The 25,476-nt window shown below is 49.6% G+C and overlaps 1 protein-coding gene across 3 annotated transcripts in view; it reads right to left on the reverse strand.

The window, feature by feature from the left end:
* Positions 1-8,579: 8,579 nt before the first annotated feature.
* MBTPS1 (membrane bound transcription factor peptidase, site 1) overlaps positions 8,580-25,476 on the reverse strand; it is a 65,357-nt gene continuing 48,460 nt past the window's right edge. For all 3 annotated transcript variants that reach the window (XM_045382371.2, XM_005592661.4, XM_074027669.1), the window contains 9 exons: positions 24,285-24,400; positions 23,613-23,769; positions 22,409-22,533; positions 21,612-21,689; positions 18,510-18,650; positions 15,839-15,970; positions 14,445-14,571; positions 10,856-10,986; positions 8,580-9,464 (listed from right to left, as the gene is read on the reverse strand). In XM_045382371.2, the coding sequence (XP_045238306.1) occupies positions 9,268-9,464; positions 10,856-10,986; positions 14,445-14,571; positions 15,839-15,970; positions 18,510-18,650; positions 21,612-21,689; positions 22,409-22,533; positions 23,613-23,769; positions 24,285-24,400 (1,204 nt within the window). In that variant the 3' untranslated portion in view covers positions 8,580-9,267. The remainder of the gene's footprint in view (positions 9,465-10,855; positions 10,987-14,444; positions 14,572-15,838; positions 15,971-18,509; positions 18,651-21,611; positions 21,690-22,408; positions 22,534-23,612; positions 23,770-24,284; positions 24,401-25,476) is intronic.

The raw sequence follows: 25,476 nt of genomic DNA on the forward strand, positions 1-25,476 counted from the left end.
GCTTCTTTTTCATGTGGTTTCTAACGGTCTCAACCCCCTGACTCCTGTCACCTTCTGATGAGCTGGCAGGTTCCAACCTCTGTGGCTCACACAACGGCTGCTCCATGAATGCCCAACCATCAGAGTCGGTGGCTGGCTTCTCAGCAGGGGCAAGTAAAGGGAGCCGGGATTGCAGTCCCGGAGTTCGAGGCTGGACAGTGACCCGGATGGCACTGACGCCACTGCTGCTTAAGTGTGCTGCTGAGAACCCGGCCTGGATAAGGTCACGTGGATTCCCAAGCGCGTGTCCCCACTGTTCCCCCCAACTCCCACCCCGCACCAAGCAGGAACTGGGCTCAGGCAGGTGGAGCACGTGGCTCACAGCGTCACAGCTGACAAGCAACAAGGCTGGGATTCACCCTGAGTCAGGCTCCTTTCAGAGGCTGCAATGTCCCAGGGCCGCCGGCCCCACAAGGATTCTGACAGTGCCTGAATGAGTGAGTGTGTGAGAGAATGAATGAATGAAAACACAGACGCCAGAAAAGAAAGGAAAGGGAGCGTCGTTTGATTGTTCCCCTGTATTAGGCTCCTGAGGCTGCCAACACAGACTCGGGCTTAGAACAACAGAAAGTTATTCTGTTACGGTCTTGGAGGCCAGAAGCTGGTCAAGGTATAAATGGGGACATGCTCCCTCTGGACGCCATGGAGGGAGGATCCTTCCTGCCTCTTCCAGCTCCTGGGGGCTCAGGCACTCCCTGGCTTGTGACTGCATCGCTGCCGTCTCTGCCAGCATCATCTTCCCACGCTTTCTCCTCTGTCTTCTCTTTTCAGGAAGGCCCACCCGGATAATCCAAGATGATCCCATGTCAAGATCCTTAATTATATCTGCAAAGACCCTTTTTCCAAATAAGGTAACAGTCACAGGCTCCAGGACATGGCATAAATATGTCTACTGGGGGCCACCATCCAGCCCATTACACCCCTCACATCTGAGATCTGAGTTCTCATCAGTCATTCAACAAACACTGATTGACTGAGCACCTACTGTATGCAGGCACTGGAGCTCAAAGGTGAAAGAGAAGGCTCCTCCAGAGAAGAGGACGGTCCCGTGGGGAGCTCACGATGAGACAAGCCACCCCAGCCCAATGGGAGAAGGACTGGACTATGATACCCGAGAATGAAGGTGAATCTGGAGGGGCTTCCTGGAGGTGTGGGGGCTGAGGGAATGTCTGTGCACCATTGGTGAAGGGCTGGGAGGATGTTCTGGGAAGTGGAGACTCCAGTGGCAGGTGCATGAGCCAGTGCTCCCGGGAAGGGCCCTAGGGGACTGGGGTTCCCTAGGGTAGAGACCTACGTCAGCGCTGAGCTGGGAAAAGGCTTAAACTCTGTGTCTCACTTGCTGGAGGGTCACTAAACCGTGTGGAGATGGCACTGGACACAGCAGGGAAGGCGGGGGCTGCGGGTGACACTGCAGGCAGGGCCTGTGCACTGCCCAGGCTGCAAGAGGGCGGGGGCCACACGGAGTATTCACACAGCTCTCCCCGGCCTGCCACAGAGGCCAAGTCAGTCCCACTCCCCCCACATCCAGCCTCCTGAGAAAGGAGATAAAGGGCGGCTGGGGGCTTTGTAGTCCTTAATCTCCACTTGGGGCTGGGGGGACACTTCCCTGTCCCTGCCGGTGGGTCCCTCATTAGTGGTCCATTAACGTGCATGACTTAGAAATTGGCCACTGGGCTGTGAAATTCCAGGCAATGGGGAAAACCTCTTAATTCGGAGGAGCTTTGATATCCACTCTCTGCCGGCCTCACAGGGCTGCGTGACCTTTCCCTGCTGGGCCCCATCTGCAGCCGGTGGGCCGGCGGGCGGGCGGCCACCCTCTGCTTAGTCGGCCCAGCCCACCCAGACCTGACACTGGCTCCAGTGCAGCAGGAGCACAAGGAGGCCACACAGAGGTGCCCGTGTGGATGCTGCCGGCCGTGGCCCACACTGCACCCTGCACAGGAAAGCCCAGCACGGGGTGGCCTCTCTCCCCTGTGGTGTGGGGACCCACCCCACCAAGGGAGCTCCTGAGGACCCCTCCCTTCCTCCCTCAGAGTCTGTGTCAGGTGACAGGCTTAGGAACTTTCACAACAAAGTGGACTCTGATAGTTTCCCCAGACCTTTCTGCTCATGTCTGATAGAAAATTCTGGCTCACACAGAGGCAGGCGGATCACCTGAGATCAGGAGTTCAAGGCCAACCTGGCCAACATGGCGAAACTCCTGTCTCTACTAAAATGACAAATATTAGCTGGGCGTGGTGGCGGGCACCTGTAATCCCAGCTACTCAGAAGGCTGAGGCAGGAGAATCACCTGAACCTGGGAGGTGGAGGTTGCAGTAAGCCGAGATCGTACCATTGCACTCTAGGCAGGGCGACAAGAGTGAAACTCCATCTCAAAAACAAAAAACAAAACAAAAACAAACCCAGAAAATTCCAGAGAACAGATAAGGACAGGCCTCAGGAGCTAGCCGGCTGCAGCACATGGTATCGTCACCCTGGCTCTGGGGTCTCAGGCCCGAGCCTCCCTCGGGTCACCTGCGAAATGGGAGGACACAGGCACCTGCTCTCTGGGGCCGTCAGGAGGGCCCGTGGAAGGTGCGCACAGCCCGGGAGTGGCACGTGGCAGCTGCTGAGCTTGGAAAGGAAGTGTGTGCCATACTCCATTATCCAAATTTCCGTTTTCACTTGGGCCCAATTCGGAGCTTCTAGAACAGAATCCTGAACCTTAGCTATGCAAGAACTGCCTTGGGACTTTTCACACTCCAGATGCCAGGCACACCCGCAGAGCTGCACATTAAACTGGCCCGGGGTGGCACTAGGCATCAGAATTTTTTTTTTTTTTTTTTTTTTTTGAGACAAGAGTCTCACTCTGTTGCCCGGGCTGGAGTGCAGTGGCACAATCTCGACTCACTGCAGCCTCTGCCTCCCGGGTTCAAGCCATTCCCCTGCCTCAGCCTCCCAAGTAGCTGGGATTGCAGATGTGCACCACCATGCCCAGCTAATTGTTGTATTTTTGGTAAAGATGTGATTTCACCATGTTGGCCAGGCTGGTCTCGAACTCCGGACTTCAGGTGATCTGCCCGCTTCGGCCTCCCAAAGTGCTGGGATTATGGGCAGTCAGAATTTCTACGAACCTCCCTCAGGAGGGTCTACCGTGCTGTGAGGGTAGAAAACCGTTTTTAGGGCCTCCCACTGACCCTGCTGTCCCCGAGACTGAAGCCCCTCCTTTCTCCGAAGCTCTCAGCCCCGGGCCTGGCCCGCCAAGGCTGCTTAGTAAGCAGCTCAGCAAGCCCAGTATGTTGGAGCAGAGCTGGCGTCTACCTTCTCAGATGGCAGAGGGACCCCACCTGCAGCAATTGCCAGAGACCCAAAGTCCTGGGATGGGAGACAGATGTCACAGGCCCAAAGTCCTGGGATGGGAGACAGATGTCACAGGCCCAAAGTCCTGGGATGGGAGACAGATGTCACAGGGATAGAGAAACCGTTTGTGGTCGGTGAAATGATGGCCTCAAAGGTGTCCTCATCCCAACCTCCAGGCCCTGTATGTTACCCCACATGGCAAAAAGGGGCATCACAGATGAGATCAGGGACCTTGTGGGGAGGGACCCTGGGCTACCCAGGTGGGCTCTGTATGTAATCAGTGTCCTTCTAACACGGATGCAGGAGGGGCCAGAGGTCAGAGAGGAGACAGTGGCGTGGAGACAGCAGCAGAGGCTACATGGGTGTGCTTGGAGGAGGGAGGAGGGGCCACTGGATGCTGGCAAAGGCAGGGAAATGGGTTGTCACCCCGGGCTTCAGGAAGGAAGCAGCCCTGCCAACACCTTGATTTTAGGCCAGTGAGCCTGAATTTGCACTTCCAACCTCTGGAACCGTAGGAGCATAAATATGTTTTAAGCCACTGAATTTGTGGTAGTTTGTCCAGGTGGCCGTAGGACCCACACACACCCGCATCCTGAATTCCGATCCTTGAGCAGCTCTGAGAGGACAAGCTGGCGGGCTCTGCATCCTGAATTCCGACCCTTGGGCAGCTCTGAGGACAGGCCTATGGGCTCCCTCTGGGCTCAGCAGCAGAAGCTAGGTCCCTCAGGAGACACAGTCACAGGGCACAGGCCTTGTCACATCCTGCAGTCCCCGCCTGGGGCCTGTCTCCAGAGCTGCAGTCAGGGGGTGAACTGTGGGAGTGAAAGCAATAATCCTTCAGACTCACTCTCCTCCTGCCACTGTGTCCAATGGAGAAAACACAGGGGGTGCAGCGGGGGTCGGTCAGCAGCCAACACGGGCCGGGGGCAGAGGGCAGGGAGGAGGGCATGGTGCCAGGGCTGAGCCCACAGGGTCTTCATCCATGGGGTTCTGACCCCTTGGGTCCACACTGACACTGGGGGTCAGAAGGGCACAAGAACCTCTTCCAGGTTCTAAGCCAGGGCTCCCAAGGGGGCCGCCTGTCGACAAGAATCTCCTGCGGAGGGAGCGTGTGTGTTAAGAGTTAACATGACATAAAATTCACTTTAACTCCATCTGGGGCTTACCATTTTAGAGTGTGCAGTCCAGTGGCTTTAAGTACTCACAATGTTGTGCCAGTATCACCACTATTTCATTCCAGAACATTTTCAACAGCCCCAAAGGCACATCCCTTCCCCCAGCTCCTGGCAACCACTGATCGACTTCCTGTTTTTGTGCAATCTGTTTACTGTGGATATTTCATCATACATGATGTGGCCTTCTGTGTCTGGCTTCTTTTACTCAGCATGTTCTTGAGGTTCCCTCACTTGGGAGCATGTGTGACAACTTCGTTTCTTTTTATGGCCGTGTTCAATGGCATGGAGAGGCCACCTTTGTCCATATGGCCATCACTGCTGGGCGTGTGTGCTGGCCCCGCCTTCTGGCTACTTCGAGTAGTGCAGGTGGGAACTTCCGCACAGAGGTCTTTGTCTGAACAGCTTGTTTTCAGTTCTCTTGAGCAGAGGCTTAGGGATTGTTGGGGCACAGCTCCAGTCGCTGTTTGCTCTGGGGAGCTTTTAAAAGAGATTCCTAGTCCCTTCCCAAGGAACAGATGATCTAGTCAAGCTGGGGTGAGGCCGGGGATCTGTATTTCTAGCACACTTACCTGCAATGCCTCCTTGTTACCAGCAAATGAAACCAATATTCCATGAGTTAATATCCAATTAAGGGGGTGGCACCAGCCATGTTTTTAATGAAGAATTTCAATATTTCTCTAGAAACGTCTATCTAATCTGTATATAAAAAGAGAGACAAACCTTTTGCATATCCTTGACTCTGTATTTTGTGTCCTGTGAAATCAAAGTCTAAGTTAACCCTCGCGTTATTTCCAGTAGGCAGCACCCTCCCCCGCCGGGGAGGGAGGCAGCCTGGCAGTGAGGGCTTCAGAGCTCAGGCCTAGGCCAGCCCTGGGGTTTCTCCTGAAAAATGGATGTGAGAGCCCTGGGTGGGATCATGTCCACAAACCATTGGTCTGAGGCACAGAGAGGAGGGCTCAGCAGGTCCCAGGGCCGTCACTGTGGGCCAGGCTCACCTATTGTGCGTGGCATTCCCAGGAGGTCTCCTCGGAGCCATCGTATGTGGGACATGCTCTGCACGGAAAGGACAAGTGTGTGTGCAAAGGAAGATCTAGACTTGAGTGTCCTGTACAGGGGAGGGGGCCAAAGGTGGAGTCACTATTTGCATCTCATCTTAAAGATTCCTGTAGTCGGGGCCACTGCGTGAGTCTCCAGAGAGAGCCAGGGCGAAGGATGACACCTGACGCCGCTCAGGGTCCCCAGGCCCCCTGTGAACCCCAGGTCTATCTGTGGCTGTGGCTGGTTGGTCTTTTTTGTTCTTTGTTTTTTTTTTGGTAGAGACAGAGTCTTGCTTATGTTGGCCGGGCTAGCCTCAAGTGATCCTCCTGCTTCGGCCACCCAGTGTTGGGATTACAGGCAGAGTCACTGCCAGCTGGCCTTTTCTGGCTTGTTAAAAAGATGTAGCTGTTCACTCGGACAATGAGAGTCTACGCCAGGGGCAAAAAGGAATCCTTTCGAAGTGGGGGTTGGCCCAGCCGAGGACCACATGAGTGGGCCCAGGTGACAGAACGTGGCCTCAACCTCCAGGCACATGTGTCCCTGTAATGGCTGACATCAGCACTGGCTGTCAGGCACACGGCTAAGCACACAGCCTGGGTAACACCACACACCCAACACACAGCACTCGGTGGTGTGGAGGCCCCTGGCTAGGGCCCACAGCAGGAGTGGCCGGGCTGAACTGGACCCAGGCAGCTTGAATCTAGGGCCAGGGCCATGACATCCTCTCCAGGACCTCCAAGGCAGACCCCGGAATCCCACGGCTGCCCCCCAGCAAGGGGGCGTCCCTCCAGGGCCTGTTCTGTTGGGTGGCACATGTGAATGCCAGACCCAGTCACCTCAGCAGACCACATAGATCTGGTTCCTCCCGGAGACCTAATCCCCCTTCTACCTAAACTCTCCACCAGGGGGCATTCTCTCCAGGCTCACCCTCAGCTGCTCCTTTACTCAATCCTCTCAGACTCTGTCCCAAGGCCCCCCAGCATCTAGGTATCCTGTTGGTGTGTCACTGTCCCTTTAGAGAGAGACAGACATGGGGCATCACACAGACACCAGCAGGAGAGAACACGGGTTAAGTACACAGGTTTTGGAACTGAGGGCAACCTCAGTTCAAATTCTGCCTTGGCTACTAGTTATATGACTGGACAAGGTGATGAGTGATCTCCAGGCTTCCGTTTCACCTGTGTGATGGGCCCAGTGATGCCCACCTTACAGTGTGTGGGGAATGAAACAAAAACACGTGTTATAACTAGCATAGCATGCCTGGCACACAGCTCCTCATGACATCATTCCGGCAACCGGACAGAAAGGGCCCTCACTTCCTGGTTCGAGGCAAAACCTTTAACATAACCCTGTCCTTTATGGTCCTGAGCACCAGACAGTGAGCAGCCTGCACCTGTGGAGACCTGTGAGACGAGAGGCTCCAGAGCCAACAGCATGGAAGACCCCTGTGTGGATAAGGAGAGTGGCTCAGAGCCACAGCCACCTACTAAGGACGGCAGGGCTCCTGAGTGCCAGATGCTTGCAGCCCTCGGACTGCTTGTGAGGTCCTACACCCTTCGGCCAGGAACGAATGCCTCACGGGACCTCAGCAACACATTCGGATTCTCGAAGCACCGACAGCAGAGTGCAGTGACAGCCGCAAGGTGAGCACGTGACCTGCCAGGGACAAAAAGAATCACAATGGACAGACGGCCCGGCGGCTCCTCCCCTGCGTGGGCCAGGATGTTCTCTGCCCATGACCTCAGCAGCACCCTGCACGGCCTCTGCCCTCCTTCCCAGTCACCCTTGCCTTTGCTGTGTGGACTGGTGCTCGGCCAGTCAGCATACAACACCCTGTTCAGGTGGGGATCAAAGATTAACAGGCTGTCTGGGATCAGGCAATGCTTTCTCGGATATGACCCCTAATGCACAAGCAACCAAAGAAAAAACAGAAAAAATGGACTTCAAGATGAAAACCTTTTCTATTTCAAAGGATGGCATCAAGAGAGTGAAAGGCCAAAGAACAAGAGACAGTATCTGCAAGTTACATCGCTGATAAGGGACTCACCTAAGAACTCCTACAATTCAATAAAAAGACAACCCAATTAAAATATGGACAAAGGCTCTGAACAGACATTTCTCCAAGGAAGACAGACAAATGGGCAATAAACACATGAGAAGACACTCAACACTGTTAGTCTTGAGGGCAGTGCAAGTGAAAGCTGCAGTGAGAGCGCTGCACACCCACGAGGACGGCCAGCATTTTTACAAGACGGGGAACTGCAGGTACTGACGAGGATGTGGAGAAAGTGGAGCTCTCACACGCTGCTGGCAGGAATGCAAGATGGTGCAGCGGCTTTGGGAGCTCCTCAAAAACTTAAACACAAAGAAGGATTTCATACCCAGGTACACTCCCAACAGAAAAAAAAAAAAAAAAAAAAAAAACTACGTTCGCACAAACCCCCATACACAAATACTCAGAGCAGCGCTGTTCACAGCGGCCAAAAAAGTGGGAACACACAAATGTCCACCAGCTGAGGAAGAGAGAAACACAACTGGTCTAGCCACCCCACAGGACACTGCTCAGCCACAAGGAGGAATGAGTCTGAATACCTGCTACAGCACTGGTCAATGAACCCTGAAAACATGACACGGAGTGAAGAGAGTCAGATGCCAAGGACTCCGTACTGTGTGATCCCATTGAAAGGACATGTCCAGAACCGGCCAATCCACAGACAGAGCAGCCTGGCTGCCGGCGACCTGGGGGCAGGGGATGAATGGGGGTGACTTGGGGTGGGAGTGGGGTTTTCTCTGGGGTGATGGAAATGTTCTGGAAACTGCACAGCCTTGTGAGTACAACAAAAACCACTGAGCTCTACACTACAAAGTGGAGAATGTTATGTGAATTATGTCTCAATAAAAACAAAATTAGCAGGTTGATTCAGAACCCATTCCAGACTGTCATCAAAGATAAATGGGACAAGTGGAAAGAGTCCGTTACACAGTATCTTTAAGCTTCCGACGGGTAATACATATTTATTGAAAATTTTCTTCACCGACAATGGTGAAATCAAGACCTCAAATTACAAAACATGGTGGCAGGTGATACTTACAAAAATAAAGCGAAGGTCTATATTTCACAGATTGGTGTACGTTTCCTTCAAATCTCAGTCTGTCCTATCATTAAAAAGATCATGGAATCTATGTTGTTCCTCATGATGGAATAGTAAAAAAACCGCATTCCACTGACAAAAAAAATAGTTTTGCTTCCAAATAGCACAAGTCTTTAAAGTGACTTTTCCCAACAATAAATATAGAAAATAGCCTTTAACAAGCGTATTTTAGCTTGGTCAGGGTTATATCATTTGTTTGGAAAATACATCCTTCCCCTCCAGTCAGAAGACGCCAGACAGCCTTTCCAGGTTCTCCCGAGTCTTTGGTGCGCACAGCTGCCCGGCGGGAAGTCTCACTGGCAGCAGAGCCTCTGAGTCCCTCCTGACGGGACGGGACCCACAGGATTCTTCTCGATGTACCAGGAGGCTCTGCCCATCACAGGGGGCAGGCCCATGTAGAACAGACTCTAACAAACCTGCAGCTGGAAACTAGATCCCTTTTAAACCGCCACCACAGCTCAGCTCACCCACCAGCGCCGTCCGTGAAGGCTGTCTCTGGCCCTCACGGTCAGCCAGGCTGCCGGTCACACCGAAGGGGGCTTTGGCGGGTGCACCTGCTGCATGAGCTGCGGGCGCTTCACCCTGGGCTTCCTCCGCTTCGGCCTGCTCTTGGCCTTGTTGATTTGTACCACAAAGAAGGCCAGGACCACCATGGCTCCCAGGAAGGCGAAGACAGGAATGGTCTGGCCCACCTCCTGGTTGTAGCGGCCAGGCATGATCCCTGCAAGAGGACAGACGGTGAACAGGCAGGAACGCCACAGAGCTACCGTGACAGCCTTTTTCCATGACAGCTGGATTCATCAGAAACTAAATGCGAGCTAATTTCACTAGCTGGGCTTGCAGGGCATGCATCATTTTTAAGCCTTAGCTAAAGTAACCCAGGCCATCAGTAAACAGTGGATGAGAGCAAAGGGCAGTCATGTTCCCAGTCCGTGGAGAAGCCACTTCCCACGGGGTAGAGGGCTCAGTGGGCTCTCTGCTGCTCCTCCTCCCTGGGCTCCCCACAGGTGGATGATCAGGCCCAGCTCTGCTTCCATCACAACCTACCGAAGGGAGGCCCAGAGGCGCTCTGTGTTTCCCTAAAAACAAAGGAAGATGGGCACGTCTTTATCCAGGGGAGAAGGAGGGGCCTGTGGTTCCAGCTGAGTGGGAGGAGAAGAAAGGAGGCGTGGCGGAAGCAGCACCTCTGGCAGTGCCCTGCCTTTGGGGAAAGCCCTCCATGGAGGAGACGTGTGGCTGAAAACCAGGAGAGGCCATCAGAAGACCCCTGGTTCAGAATGTCAATACGATTGACTGGGCAATGCTAAGGGCTCTGGAATTTACCCTCAGCGCACCCCCTGACCTACGCACAAGGCCCTCAGGACCCTGGTACCACCACGCAGTGTCCAGGCCTGGACTGCACGGACAAGGGTGCCCCTTCCTGATCCCATTTCTGGACAATTCCTGGAACCCAGAGAAACTCCCCTTGGTAGCTGTAAACTCTTTGGAAGAGTACAGGGGACTCTAGAGCAAAAGACCTGCCCAGGTTCTGCTGGAAAGGCCTGGTACCAACTGCCCTGGGTAGTGGAGAAGAACCTGCCCCAGGCAGTCTATCGAGTTGCCCTCAGAGTCTATCGGATCCTCGCAGAGACAGACAGGATGAGACCACCCCAGCTCAGTCAAGTCCCTCCCAGGGGGAGCAGGGCAGAGAACTGGAAGGGCCTTCTGGGCTGAGAGCTGGGAGCCAGGGCGGCTGCTGCCACTGGCTGGGACCCAAACCAGCAGACAGGCGTCCTGTGAGGGACATAATAGGTGGCTGGCAGAACTTTCATAAAGAGCGTGCAAGTTACTTTGAACATCTTTAAGTAGATCACCCGGTCGTTGTAAAAGAAATTCCAATGTGAAAATCTAGGTAGCATTTTCTAAGGGAAACAACAATCTCAATCTCTCAGGTCTGCCCTTGGTCGTGCTGGTTTGTGCCACAAAAGAAGCCAAGAGCCAAGGCCACCACAGCTCCCACGAAGGCAGAGACAGGAAGAGTCTGGCCCGCCTCCTGGGGGAGGGAGGGAGAGAGACTCCCTTGAACAAAATACAGGATGACTGAGCACAATAACAAAGCACCCGAGAACGCACCTCCAGGAATGTCCCAGGCACCGCTCTCTCCAGGGGACAAGGGCCTCACTTGAGGGCGATTTGATCGAAAGTTGGGTAACACCACCTTGTCCAGGTCGATGGAGAGTAGCTTCTGATGTTTCCAAAGGTTACTTCAGAAAATAGATTAAAACAAAATAAAAATAAGCCATTGTACTAGTCTAAGAAGCTCAACTAAAACCCAAGAAAGAGAAAGTGATCTACAGGGAGATGTGAAATGCTATTTGCATCCACGTCTACCTAAATGCCACTGAACAGCAACTGTGGTGGCCGTTTCCAGGTCCTGAGAAAGATCAAAATCAAGTCCCTGTTCATGAGATTCTACTGAGTTTATAATATGACCAGCATGAGCCTGTTTTTGCATAAAGCTGGCAACATGACCAAGCAACTTGGAAGGACACTCATGGTGAGGCCCTGGAAGGAGCCTGTGGGCAGGAGAAGCTGAAGCCTGCCGGGTGGACATGAGCCTGGGGCCATCGAGGTCCTCTCCCTAAGGCCTGGAGCAGTCGGAGGCGATGGTGACTCCACAACCACTGCATATAAGGAAGCGGGCAAACCGGTGCCGGGAACCAGACAGCATCTTTGTCTCTGAAGAAACCGCTGTCTAGAGGGAGAATAGGAAACATACAAGGAAGCAACCGTGGGGAGAGTCTGAGCAGCGAAACGCGGGGTCCCCATCTGCCGCGCCCGCAGTGGGGGGATGATCAAGTGAACGAGTGCGCTTTCTGCACTCTGGTGCACAGTATCATTATTAACTTTGGGATCTGAAAAACTTCAGGCCAATACAACTTAGACCCAAAGAACACAGAGAGGTTGATACGCTGGCAACAGCGGCACAGAGCCTGGGAGGACACCGGAGCTAGAGCAAAGAGCGCGATGGGAAAAACACTACTCTGGCTTCAGTGAGGGGAGAATACAGTAAGTTTGCCAATGAAAAATTCTCTGTTTTTCTGTTGTTGAGTCATTTGGAAACTGTCGGCCTGTCTCTCTCACTCTGGGCAAGTGAAAGCAAAGATGTCCAGTCCTATCAGCACCTAGGCTGAAAGTCAACGCCAAGCTGGCAGGCAAGGGCTGGTCTGAGCAGAGGCTTCTTAGGCAGGAAAGAGGGAGACTCCCACTCGATACTCCCAGCTCGGCAACTGCCTGAATACCAGTGAGCACTCATTATAACTCTCCTATTTCATAGGATTTAATGTTACACTTCAGGTTTAATCAGTCTGAAAATTAAACTGACAGTGTTAAGTTATGGAATCAATGACATTTAGGCTTTATGACTTTGTAGCTGAATATATACGGGCTATATTTCCATTCTAACAGTGACATCCTGTTCCAGAATCTAATTCTTTGGTGATGGCACTTTCTAGTGGAGTAGTCATGATAACAGTCCACACCCATTACCATGTGGCTGCTTTACAGCATACTGATGGAAGGACTGCGGAGCCACCGGCGCAGGGGTTCCTCTCAGGGAGGACGCTGACACTTCCACAGCTGCCCTAGGTATGGGCACCTGATGCCCGACAAAGAAACGCAAAGCGCCTCTCCACTCCACAGACGGGAACCTGCCCCCGGCACTGGGCTGACAGGCATCTGGAGCTGTCTCCTGGTCTCAGATCTCTTTTAGAGACTCAGAATATGCGTCGATCTAGGTCTCTGGGGACTGAAAATAATTTTCAACAAGATGTGAAAAGCAAGATAAATGTAAAACCCAGTGGCGTACTGAGAAGGAGGAATTACTGACTGACTGTAAAAATCAAATTCCAGGAGCTGTCCATTGTCAACATGCTGGATGAGCCAGTCCAGAATGTGATGGATTATTTGATGTGAACAGGTAGATAGCCAAGGATAGAAAGGACATTGTTATCTGCTTCAAGTCCTGAACAACACTGTGGAGAATAACTGGGTTTCTGGAACTTCAGCTAACACTGTTCATTGAGTATGAATTGCTGACCATGGCTGGAATATAAACTCTGGTTTGAATGCTAGGCTAATAGAAGGTTATAAATAAATAGGATGCAAAAATGGAAACTTATCAGAAATTTTTAAATGATGAGATGTGAACTGGAATGGAAAAGTACCCACTAATTAAGGTTCAGAAAGAAAGCTGCTGATGAAACAACGTGATGATTCTACCATTTTCCTGTGTTCTATTAAGCATATTCGAAATGAAGACATATGGTCAGTGCGTGGTGTGTTTAGCACTTTTGGTTTATGATGAGCAGTAAAGGCGGAAGGCGGCCTCACCACCTTCCCACGGGCATTCTCCTCTTCACCTTACAGGATGGAGGGTGGCCTCTGTCCCTGGCCCCATACCATCACTGGAGGAAAAGGGGGCCTGTCTGGAAGGGAGCCTCCTGCCTGAGGGGCTTGGGGAGAGGGGCCGGGTACCAGGTGGCCAGGGAGGCTCGGAGGGCAAGACTCCCACTTGATGGGGTGGGAGGTGTGCCTGCCAGGCCAGGGGCACAGCTCTGACAGCTGTCCCTGGCTTCATCCCCTTGCTCAGGAGAAGCTCCCCCTTTCTTCTGATACTGTCCTGCTCAAGCCAGGGACGTCACAGAAGAAGTGAGAGGGTGGGATCTGAGAAAACAAGGACCAGTCACACCGAGCTGGCTCGCCTTAGCTGTAGGGGGAAACAGCAGAGCCACCTCGAACACTGGGTACGGAAAGGAAACAATGCAAATGAAGAAGCCGAGTTAGTGAGCTGGAGAAGGGACCGGGCGGCACTGCACCCAGGAGTGCAGTGACAGCAGTAGAGGTTACAGCCTGTCATCAGAGGCAGGTGCTTTCACCCCCAGTCACAGTCAGCACAGGACATAATGACACAGAAGCATGCTCTTCTTGGAAAGGCTGCAACCGCGGCCCCCGGGAATGACAGAAGAAGGGAACTCTCTGTATCTTATCATCAATGTCTCAAACAGGGAACACACTGTAGCCGGCAGCTCTCAACTCCCCAGCCGCAGGACTCAGAGCTCCAGCTCACATGAAATCACTCTGGGGCCGGGCGCGGTGGCTCAAGCCTGTAATCCCAGCACTTTCGGAGGCCAAGACGGGCGGATCACGAGGTCAGGAGATCAAGACCATCCTGGCGAACACGGTGAAACCCTGTCTCTACTAAAAAAATACAAAAAACTAGCCGGGCGAGGTGGCGGGCGCCTGTAGTCCCAGCTATTCGGGAGGCTGAGGCAGGAGAATGGCGTAAACCCAGGAGGCGGAGCTTGCAGTGAGCTGAGATCCGGCCACTGCACTCCAGCCTGGGCGACAGAGTGAGACTCCGTCTCAAAAAAAAAAAAAAAAAAAAAAAAAGAAATCACTCTGTTGGATCACAGCTTTTTAAAAAAGAATTAACCAAATGTAACAAAATGCTAATTATCCAAAGCACTTTTTATGCACGATACCACCAAAGAGCCTATTTCCAAAGGCCAATACGGGGTTCACTAAATAACTACCACAAATGACAAACTTGAAGATCTGACAATTCAATAGTGACATCAGTAAAACTCCATTCTCTCCTATAAGAAAAGCAATGACTCACAAGCCCCACAGAAAGAGTGGAAGGGCACAGGCGGACACTAACCTGGGCGCCGTCTCGTTTAAAGGCTGTGGCTTGGCCCAAGACAAATGTGGACAGGCTGGCAGAGGCCGAGGTTTTGGGTCCCCCAAATGGGCCTCCAGAACCTTGGAGTACCGATGAAGATGGTTTCCTGTGGTTAGCAACAACATCAACAAAAAAGAAAATCATCTCTATTATTAAAATGCAAAGGAAAAAAGAGGACTTTATCATGAGTTTGTCTGCTTTCCCACAACAGAGCACAGAGTCCCTGTGCTCTGTTACGCTGTCCTCCACGTGCTGCAGGAGCCATGCCTGATTGGTTCCTCCCGGACAATGTGTGTTTCCATTGCTGAAGGTGGGTGAGAAAATAGAACTGTTTCCTCGAAGATGGGCAGATGCGTGCACGGCACTGGCTGGTCAACCTTTGCTGACCACCACCGACACACACAAGGCTACACTTGCAGAATCTAAGCTACAGACCAGTTTCACAGAAAAAATCCTTCTCTTCTAAAATATTTAATTCTCTGGCCAAATAAAAAAAAACTCAGCATTTTCAAAATTCTTTCTATTTCTTCAATCTGCACCATTGAACACTGTAGCTGCCAACCACATGTAGCTATCGAGCAACTGAAATAAGGTATCACGTGTTTAAATTCTAATATTCTTCTTGTCTTCAGCTCAAGTATATTATTAAAATAGTTTCATCTGTGTTTCTTTCTACTTTTTAAACGCAGCTCCTGGAAAATATTAAACGACACCTGTGGTTCACATGACCCTTCTATGGGCAGTGTTGTAAGGACCAGCACACCAGGGACTTACAGGCACTGATACCCACCCCGCTAAATGCCAAGCAGCTAGGGGGCCCATGTCACCGGCACAGGCCCCAGAGGCGGGTTGAGGCTCCACCACCACATACCGCCCGGGGGATCTCAGGCAGTTATCTAATTTCTCTCAACTCTCGTTTCCTTATCTGGAAACTGGGAATGATAGTATCTATTTTCACAGGATTACTGAGAGGGGACAGTGAGGTAATCCATGGGAGCATCCCAGCCTGCGGCCTGGGACCTGGCAAGTGCTCTAGACGTCGGTGATTCTTCCTGAAGGCCTGTAGGAGCCAGTGTCCTCACCTGTGAAAGGAGGTAAACACACTTGGAGGGGCGTGAGGGGCGTGAGGGGCGGGGTGCATGCGGAAAAGCAGCTGCACACTGGGCCCTCGATCATGTCCCTCTGGGGACTAAGGATGGCCTCTCGGCGGGTTAGAGCTGCTGGGTGCTGGTCTACCTGCAGCCATTATGAAAACTGCTCAGCTGTGCACACAAACTGGCCCCACTTGCTGGCAGGCACAGCCACTGGCTGAAGGAGCATCATGTTCAGCTGGATCCGATTCCCTCCCCAAGGCATCTTGCCCATCCACTCACCTTCCATCCTCTCTGGAGTGACTGAGCCTGCTCCACTGGGAGGGCGCTGGCGGTTCCCAGAGTGACTGAGGCTAGGAGGTGTCACCCCATAAGATGTGTACTGGAGGAGGGCATCCAGAAGCCAAAAGCAGTCTGCGAAGTCAACAAGCCTGTTCAGGAATTCTTTTTTTTTCTCAGACAGAGTCACGCTCCTGTCACCCGGTGCAGTGGCGCAATCATAGCTCACTGTAGCCTTGAGCTCCTGGGCTCAAGTGATCCTCCTGCCTCAGCCTCCCGAGTAGCTGAGACTGCAAGCACATGACCCCATGCCTGGCTAATTTTTTATTTTTTGCAGAAATGGGTCTGGCTGGTCTCAAACTCCTAGGCTCAAGTGATCTTCCTGCCTCAGTCTCCCAAAGTGCTGGGATTATAGGTATGAGCCACCACACATGGCCCGGAATTTAGCTTTTAAAAAGAAATCTCTAAAGGAATTTTTTTTTTAAGGTAGTCCCCAAAAGAGGGGGAAATGGGAGTTCAGAAGTCACGAGTTTAGGCCAAAGTAAATCCAATACGTTCCAGATTCCCCTATTCTCGTAAGACATGCATTCTCAGTGGCCCAGCCCAGCCAGATCGGCACACACAGGCCTGACCTGACCAGGGCTCCGCTCCCCAGTGCCTCGTGGCTCCAAGTGGTTAGCACCACTGTCCACCAGGCTGTACCAACTGCCTGAGTGCCACACTCAGCTTCTCATGGATGGGGGCAGAACAGAGTTCATTCAGAGACAGTGAGACCATGTGACACCCACTGAGAAAAGAAGGGCCTGAGAGCGGGGGCTCAGGGGCAACAGGGAGAGGAGAACGGGGAGCCATGGCTCCTGCTGCGTCCCAGAGGCTCTCCTGGGGAGAAGGAACTGTACTGACACCCCAGGGCGTGGAGGCAAGGCCCAACACCCATGGAGCATCTGTTCACTTGAGCTGGGCTTCGAGTCGGCAGGGCCCTGACCACTGAAAGTGCGACAACAGAGAAAGGGCAGTTTGTTTTCGGGGACACCTCAGAGTCGAGGCACTGGGTTAGCAACAGCTTCTGTTCACAAAGGATCCTTTCTGAGCGCGAAAGCGCCACCCGGTATTGAAACCTGGAGCTTCTGTTTCCATCTTGTTTCTCCTGTGTCTGCCCCTTCAAGTCCCATTAACATCAACCTGGACTAGACAAGATCCATGCAAGAAAAATGCCATTAAGTCCTCTTCTCTCATTAAAGGGCGCTTCGGTCAAGTATTTAATGGCCCTGAAAGATTAAAAAAGCTACCATTTTAAATTTAAGGCCTAGGACCATCTTTGCAGGCATTTAAAATTTAATACAGATTCTTACCAGGAGATCTCAGGTCTTAAAATCTCTGTGGAGATAAAACATTAATCTCCTTTAACTGTGACTTTAACCCTCACTTTTTATTTTTTTTTTATTTTATTTAAACAGTGTCTTTCTCTGTCACCCAGGCTGGAGTGCAGTGGTGCGATCTTGGCTCACTGCAACCTCCATCTCCTGGGTTCAAGCAACTCTCCTGCCTCAGCCTCCTAAGTAGCTGGGATTACAAGCACACGCCACCAATTTTTGTATTTTTAGTAGAGACGGGGTTTTTTTTTTTTTTGGATGACAAAAAAAAAATTAGCCTGGCTAATTTTTGTATTTTTAGTAGAGACGGGGTTTCACCATGTTGGCCAGGCTGGTCACAAACTCCTGACCTCATGATCCACTCACCTCGGCCTACCAAAGTGCTGGGATCATGGCCGTGAGCCACCGCACCCAGCCCATTTTTGATTTTTAAAAAGACCCATCCCAGTCTAGGGATTTACATAAATGCCAGGAATGTAGTCAACTTCAGCCTGAAACGGAGGGTCACACACACACCTCTCAGTGCATGCTCTCAGGGCCTCGTTCCTGTCACTCACCACCTGCCCTCTGCCCCAAGTTCCCCAGTGGTCACAGTGCGTTAGAAGGCTGCCCTTCAGTCCTGGTGGTGTCCTCATCTTACCAAAGTGCTTACTATGGAGCACTTTTACCATTCTTTTTCCCCTTTACAAAATGAGAACAATAGTCTGTGCCCAACCTTAAGCCCCCTGATCTAAACGATGCATCGAGAGACTGAAAAAGAGCGGAGGGAAGTGGACTGGTGTGCCCATTTGCCTTCCCTTCACGCCTCAAGATAACAAAAGCTCTTCACTGATAAAAGCTCAGAGAAGCCCAAATTCCAGGTCTGGAAGGACAGCCAAGAACCAGCCCTCAAGGAAAAGAATGTGTCAGACCAGAGAAGGGCGCCCCCACATGGCAGTGCCCACAAAGTACAGGCAGCACGGGGCAGGAAGCCTGGGAGGGGCAGGCCCTAAGGAAGTCAGGAAAGGGGCTCTCCACCAGAATGCGGGGATCCCACCTCCACTGACCTCAGGAAGGAGAAGATGGAGAAGAGGCAATATGGCCCGAAAAAGTAGTTTTGTTTTGCTTATTAAATGTGTGCAGACTCAGACACCTATCAAAATATTCCAAGCAATCAAAGTGACTGCAATGTCTCCAGCTGAGCCTGGCTCAAGTGAACAGATGTCGGCTGATCTGCCAGCATCTCACGGCGCCTTTCCAGAGACAAAGGGAAGAAAGGATCTGAGTGCTGAAGTCACTAAGCCCATTTGCGGTTTTCATACCCTTCTGTCGGTGACTGTCATCCAAGCAATTGGAGTCCCCATACAGTACAATCCGGCCACCACCCTCAGCTGGAATCTGATAAAGTCCCAAAATGGGGACGTTTTCAACAACTGCTGTTTCCTGCTTTAAAACCTCCAATCCTGAAACAACACAACAAAAACAACAGACATGAGAGTTTCCACTGAGCAGTGTTATTGCCTGAGATTTCATCCACATGACAAATAAACCACATTTACAAAATCTAATATTCAATTAAGACATTGCAAATTTTTAGAACAGAAAAGCCTTAAGAATAAGCCTTTTAGAATAGAAATGTCTTAAGTGCCATTAATTTGTTTTAGCAAAATTCACTTAGTATTTCCATATCTATCCACTTTCATTTTTACTTGCCATGGTGGTACATAATATTCACAATTGTAAAGGTACTGCCTCTATCTTAAAAAAAAAAAAACCTAAATTTTGTCTCCTCTTATTATCCTGAAAGGCCTATGTTTTCAGACAGTTACACAAAGGGCAGCCAGCAGCTCTTGCTAAACACACAGGTTTCTCTATGAATACAGTAATATATACTAATACCCAGATTTCATGTTTTATTATGAAAAACTAGGACAAATGTAACTAATTTTTAAAGTATTTCCACATTTTTTTTTTTTTCTTTTTTTTTTTGAGACGGAGTCTCGCTCTGTCGCCCAGGCTGGAGTGCAGTGGCCAGATCTCCGCTCACTGCAAGCTCCGCCTCCCGGGTTCGCGCCATTCTCCTGCCTCAGCCTCCCGAGCAGCTGGGACTACAGGCGCCCGCCACCTCGCCCGGCTTATTTTTTTGTATTTTTAGTAGAGACGGGGTTTCACCGTGTTAGCCAGGATGGTCTCGATCTCCGGACCTCGTGATCCACCCGTCTCGGCCTCCCAAAGTGCTGGGATTACAGGCTTGAGCCACCGCGCCCGGCATTTCCACATATTTTTAATTTAGGTTTAAGACATTGGTTACATTAATTTCACAAAGACACATATTCCAACAGCACAGCCTCCTATCTTTGCCCAGATGACATAATTTAAAATTTGTAATGAATCAAGAAGTCAAAAATGTATAAATGCCACAGGCAGCATCATCAGTGGCACCGCCAGATAATCTAGGAGTCTCTGCCCCTAATTCAATTGCTTTCCTCAGCACTAGAACATGATGTATGTCTTCATCAGAATCTAGAATTCTCCGTGTTGATAACCTCTGAAATGTCTGTAGCTCTAGAAACGTGACATTCCCTGCTCTCTGTGCAGGAATCCTAGCAGGAGCTGAGTAGAAGAAAAAATATGCTTTTCTTTGGAAGAGGGAAGAAGTCAGGAGAAACTGGAACACATTCACCGCCATTTGCCTTATGGTATTTGATGGGAGTTTTATTTCTGCCATCAGGGTCTTTTCTGATGAGGCATAACCCAAATTCCTATTTTCAAATTCTTATTTTGTACCCAAAAGATTATTCAATTTAAAGTCTTTACAGGAATAAAATGCCCCTTAAAAAAATTTCATTTTCGCACTGTAGTAGAACACCAAAAGAAAGCATGTATCCTTAAATCTACTTCTGATTCTCCCACCCACCAACCAAAAACAAGGATCTTCCAGAGGGTACAAGCCAATGAGACCACCGCTTTGAACCCTTGCTTATAGCTAGGACCTGAAGTGATACTGTCTACGAGAAATGCTTTTAGAAAGAATCACTAACCCGTGGCCAAGTGACTGTGAAAACAATCATTATGTGCCTAAAGTTGAAATATAACCCTCTGAAACACAGATCTAGTTACTGATCAACCTTGCTTTTGATAAAAGGAAAAAATCCCTTCCAGGTAATATAAAAATAAATTCTATATTCCAGTTGCAAGTAGTAAGGTGAGAAATCCTCTCTTTTCATCGTTTTCAACTAATAAAACTATCCTTAACCTCCACGTACAGAAAATGGCAACCTTTAAATGGAGGGGGCCTCTCATTCTGAAATGCACAGTATCAACTTGCATGACAAAAATGAATCTTGTACGTTTTCACAAGCCTATTGTTTGGGGCACGTTAACAGTCTCAAAGCTCCAGCACCCACGTGTGAGAGCAGACACACGTGGTTCAAAATGACAGCTCTGGGCTGATAGCTCACAGGAAGGCTGTACTGTGGCTTCTGCTCACCTGCCCATACCCTCCTGCACCTGGCTTTCCAGAAGGCAGAGGCAGCTACTCCCACTGCTCTCCAGCTCACCAGGTGGGCACGGTGCACTGAGCACAGGGTGAGCACAGCGTGCATCACGAATACCAGTTCTAGGAGAGCTTCCTGGGTGATGCCTGTACACAGCTGAAGCAAAACTGCATGCAAACACTGCTCTTCAGAGAATTCTGAGAGGCTGCTGTATAATGAATGTTTCTTATCTTTAAATAGTTCAGAACTCCAAAACATGGTCAAAATTTTTCTAAAATCTTGGTAATCTGGCAATCACAGAAGCAGAACAATTCATAAAGGATAAAAAAAAAATTCATCAAGTAACCTTGAAGGTGGTTTTTTTTTTTTTTTTGAGACGGAGTCTTGCTTTGTTGCCCAGGCTGGAGTGCAATGGCATGATCTTGGCTCACTGCAACCTCTGCCTCCTGGGTTCAAGTGATTCTCCTGCCTCAGCCTCCTGAGTAGCTGGGACTACAGGTGTGTGCCACCACACCCGGCTAAATTTTTGTATTTTTAGTAGAGACGGGGTTTCACTGTGTAAGCCAGGATGGTCTTGATCTCCTGACCTCGTGATCCGCCTGCCTCAGCCTCCCAAAGCGGTCAGTACCATTCAAGTAATAGTGCAATAAATTTTAAAAGAAACCAAAACATCAAATGGGCATGGGAGTTCTTATTCGGGTGATAAAATTGTTCTGGAAGTAGACAGTGGTGATGCTTCCACAATTTTGTAAATACACTAAAAACCACTGAATTGTACACTTTAAAAGGGCAACTGTTACGGTATGTACACTATATGCAATAAAGCTTTTATTAAACAGAGACAGAGATGAGAGGCAGAGAGAGAAGTGGGGGGAAAAGGGAGAGAGAGAAAGCAGCAGCAAAAGGCCCATGAATGGCACCCTTTACCTTGGTCCTTGAAAGTCTGTGTTATCACGACGCCATCTTCTGGAAACTTCGCGATGCTGCACCCCGACGCATAATACACTAGGAAAGAGCGTTCAAAGTCAAGGGAACGCAGGAACGCCGAACGCTTTAATAAATAATAGCTACTCGTTTACCCAAAATACATTCTTCAGATGCTATGTATTTTTTTTAATTGTTTTTAATCTTGAGGGAGGAGCTGCTATTGCCTTGTCACACAAAGTACAAGTAATCACCTCAAAATTCAAGTGAAAAACACTACTAACATCAGGTTTCTGAATATATTTTATAATTCAAGGAAAAATATTAATATTAGGTTTCTGAATAAATGTTAAAATTCAGAGCAGTCAAAGGCTCAAAACAAGCTGCCCAGACCTGCAGAATGGGTATAAGAATGCTCAAGATGTTCTTCTCAAAACCAGCTACCAAAACCTTATCTGTGGGGAAACTTCCTACATGAGAAACACAAAGTTACTTCATGAATAGAACTTTGTAAATAATTAGGAAGCTAGGAGGTAGTTCCTATTTAGGACTATTACATAAAGACTCTAATAGGTAGCACTAAAATTAGGAATGGCTACATAAAATATTTTCATTAAAAAAAATCTGGATAAAACTAGAGTCTCACAGATGTACTTCTGAAAATACTGATGAGTTCTTTCCACAGACTCCACTAACTGAGGGATCATCATTTTCTTTCTCAAGAAACCTAGACCTCAGAGGTGTACAACTTCTGCTCTCACACCTAAGACCACGCCCTCGGGAAACACACAGAGCCTTACTGTCATGGTTGGCCAGCGTGAACTCTCCTTCATACAGGCCATCGCTGAACCCCATGTTCCACACAGACAGCAGCTCATTCAGAGCTGGGATGTTAGCTCCTCCAGTATCCGGCATCCACCACTGCCTGGGAAAGTGGTAACAGACACACAGGGAACAGGGAACGAAGACACCCCATACACAGTTATTTAGTCTCTATGACAAAACTCAATTTCTCCTGCCATAATCCAGTCCTTCCACACTAAGGTTTCAACGGAAACCAACTGTCTGGGTTTGGGTAAAACTGCAAATGTAAATGCTTCTGCTGATGTGCAGAATTAATTAAAGTGAAATTTATTTTATGAAATGAAAATCAGTACTTCACTGAAACACACCAGAGATAACTGCTTAGCCTAGAACCAGCAAAGCTCAGTGAAGGAAGAGGAGAAAGAAGCACAGAATGATTCAGTCACAGATTCTAAAGAAACCAATTCAAAACATAAAGGTGATTATGTTTATAATACATTGGGAATCCTTGATCCCAATTAACGGGAGGACATTTTCCCCTTGAGTAAATTAATTACTATAAATATAAGTAAATTAGTTATTGTAAATATACAATAATTAAATATAAAATAATTAATTTACTCGAAATATTCTTTAAGTAACAGTTCCTTTGGTGCATTTAAGTTTATATATACTCAGTAATAGAGTGAGAGTGGAGAAGAATTAAACAGAAATTTAAAGTAGAAGTATCTCATATCTAAGATCAACAAGGAAAGACAACCCTCTATATTATTAATAGTACTCACGGTCAGTAAATGTCTTACTTTATGAGCAACTTTCAAGAACATGAGCAACTTTCAAGAACATCTCTACTGTATAAAGGACTATTTTCTTTTTTGTGTGTTTTATTTTTCCTCTTTAAGATAGGGTCTCTCTGACACCCAGGCTGGAGTGCAGTGGCTTGATCTCAGCTCACTGCAGCCTTGGCCTCCCAGGTTCAAGCGCTCTGCCCAACTCAGCCTTCCAAAGTGTCTGGGATTACAGGCATGAGCCACTGCACTCAGTTGAAAGGGTTTTTTTTCTAATCAAGCTCTCTGAATATGTCTGTACTAACTGAAAGACCACCAACAGGTCAAATCATCACGTAAGTATTTGCTGGGTAGAATTTAATTCACCAAAAGTCACATTTCTTATACAAACACCAATGCATATCATCAGTACCTTGTGTTTTCATCATAAAACTTCACTTTTCTCATAACGGAAGTGTTGTACCAGTCACTGAAGATGACTAGCGAGAGGCCATTGTCCACGTCCCTCCGGAGCTTGGCGATCTCTTCGGGAAAGTACTCCTCCTCACTGTCCACCATCAGCAAAGTGCCTGGTGAACAAAGAACCAAGACTGGGAACTGTCACCTCTGAATGACAGGACACCACCGCTGCAGAAACACAGTGTGTCACCGGGTCCATGTCTCAGGTTACTGACACCTAACAGTCTGGTTATAGCCCACTTTAAAAGGGGCTATAAAAAGTAGAGGACCAGGGTCCAGCAATACACAGGGACTAACTGTGATCTGATTTCATTTGTGGTGCTCAGGATAACGATTTTTCACTCACTTGAAAAGGAGCAAAATATAAGGCAGAGCTGCTTTTAACTTAAAAGAAAAAAGAGTACGAATGCCCCTGTCTCCAATCAGTCTGTCTTGTATTTCAGCTGAATGTCACACCCACCAACACCTGTTTCAGAGCCTCACCCCAGGCTCACCCAGCTGTGGAACCCACGGTGCATACTCCCTTCGTAGCTATCACTGAAAACTGGGATTCACTCCTCAAACATTTAACAGACATCCACAGTGGGCGGAAAGACCATCTGGCTAGCACAGCATCGCCACTTACCATACTGACTGGCATCAAAACATGTGAAGGGGGCCCCGAGGACCTCCACAAAGTAGCCCATGCTTCTCAGATGCTGGTACATATCCCTGAAATTGGTGTGGATGTGATCACCATTCCTGAAAAACAATAGGCCACAGCATTAAAATGATCAATCTTTACTGGCAATGAAGGCATATCCGTTCACAGGGCCTCCTCTGCAGGAGCACCATGCCGTGGCCCACAGAGAAGGCCTGGATGGCTGGCCCACTGGCATAGGCTTCAGCTTAGGAGACCTGTGTGCTTTGACCTGGACACATGGAAACGGCTGATAAGAAGGAACTATGTGCCTGGCAGGTGCATGAAAGAGACAAAATGACAGAAGAAATGGCCAAAGACATGTTTAAAGTGTACTAGACCATCGCTGTAGCGGTGGCATTCATGTCAATTGCTGGCAACCATCTGCGTCTGACAGAAGAGCTGAGCAAACGGCCGCAGGAGAGCAGGGACGTTGGAACAAGCCACGCAGGGTCACGGTGCTAAGACAGCGGCAGAGCTAACTGATATCACTGCCACTGGTCAACCTTCCATCCCCATCCCTCCCAAATGTGCTCACTTTCCTATGGGACACTGTATACACCCTCTAGGGGTCACCCCATTCTCACTTCCCAGCCCCCCAGCACCTACTCCTCAGCAGCACAGACTCCAGGTGCTCTTCTCCAGGCCCACAGGCTCACCTTGGTCTATGAACTTCCCACCACTTCCTGTCTACCCGTCTCTGGTCTGAGCTCCTCCAATCTGGCTGCCAGAGACATCTTATTTTAAAAGGCAAATCTGACTCTATAACTATCCTGGTCACATCTTCAGTGCTTCCCCTTCCCCTCCATTCAGCATGGAGTTCAAACTGAGTCCAAACATGAAAGCAGAAATGAGCTTGGCTAATGGGCCAAGAGAAAGTCAGCCCAGCTGCCCTGCAGGGAACAGGCACAGGGAGAGGAGGTGTAAGGACTGCGGGGGAAGCAGTGCCAGATTCTGAAGGGCTGCATGGGTCACACCAGGGGGCTTGGCTAGGTGAGGAAGTCAGAATAGGCAGTCACTGGAGAGCTTGAGGCAAACTGTTAGCATCTATGTTTTAAAAAGACTACCAAGGTTGCTACAAGAGGAGTGGAATTTAGGGCAACAATAGCAACACAGTGGCATTCAGGAGCTACTGATG

The sequence above is a fragment of the Macaca fascicularis genome, chromosome 20 (assembly GCF_037993035.2).
Source record: "Macaca fascicularis isolate 582-1 chromosome 20, T2T-MFA8v1.1".
Lineage (NCBI taxonomy): Eukaryota > Metazoa > Chordata > Mammalia > Primates > Cercopithecidae > Macaca > Macaca fascicularis.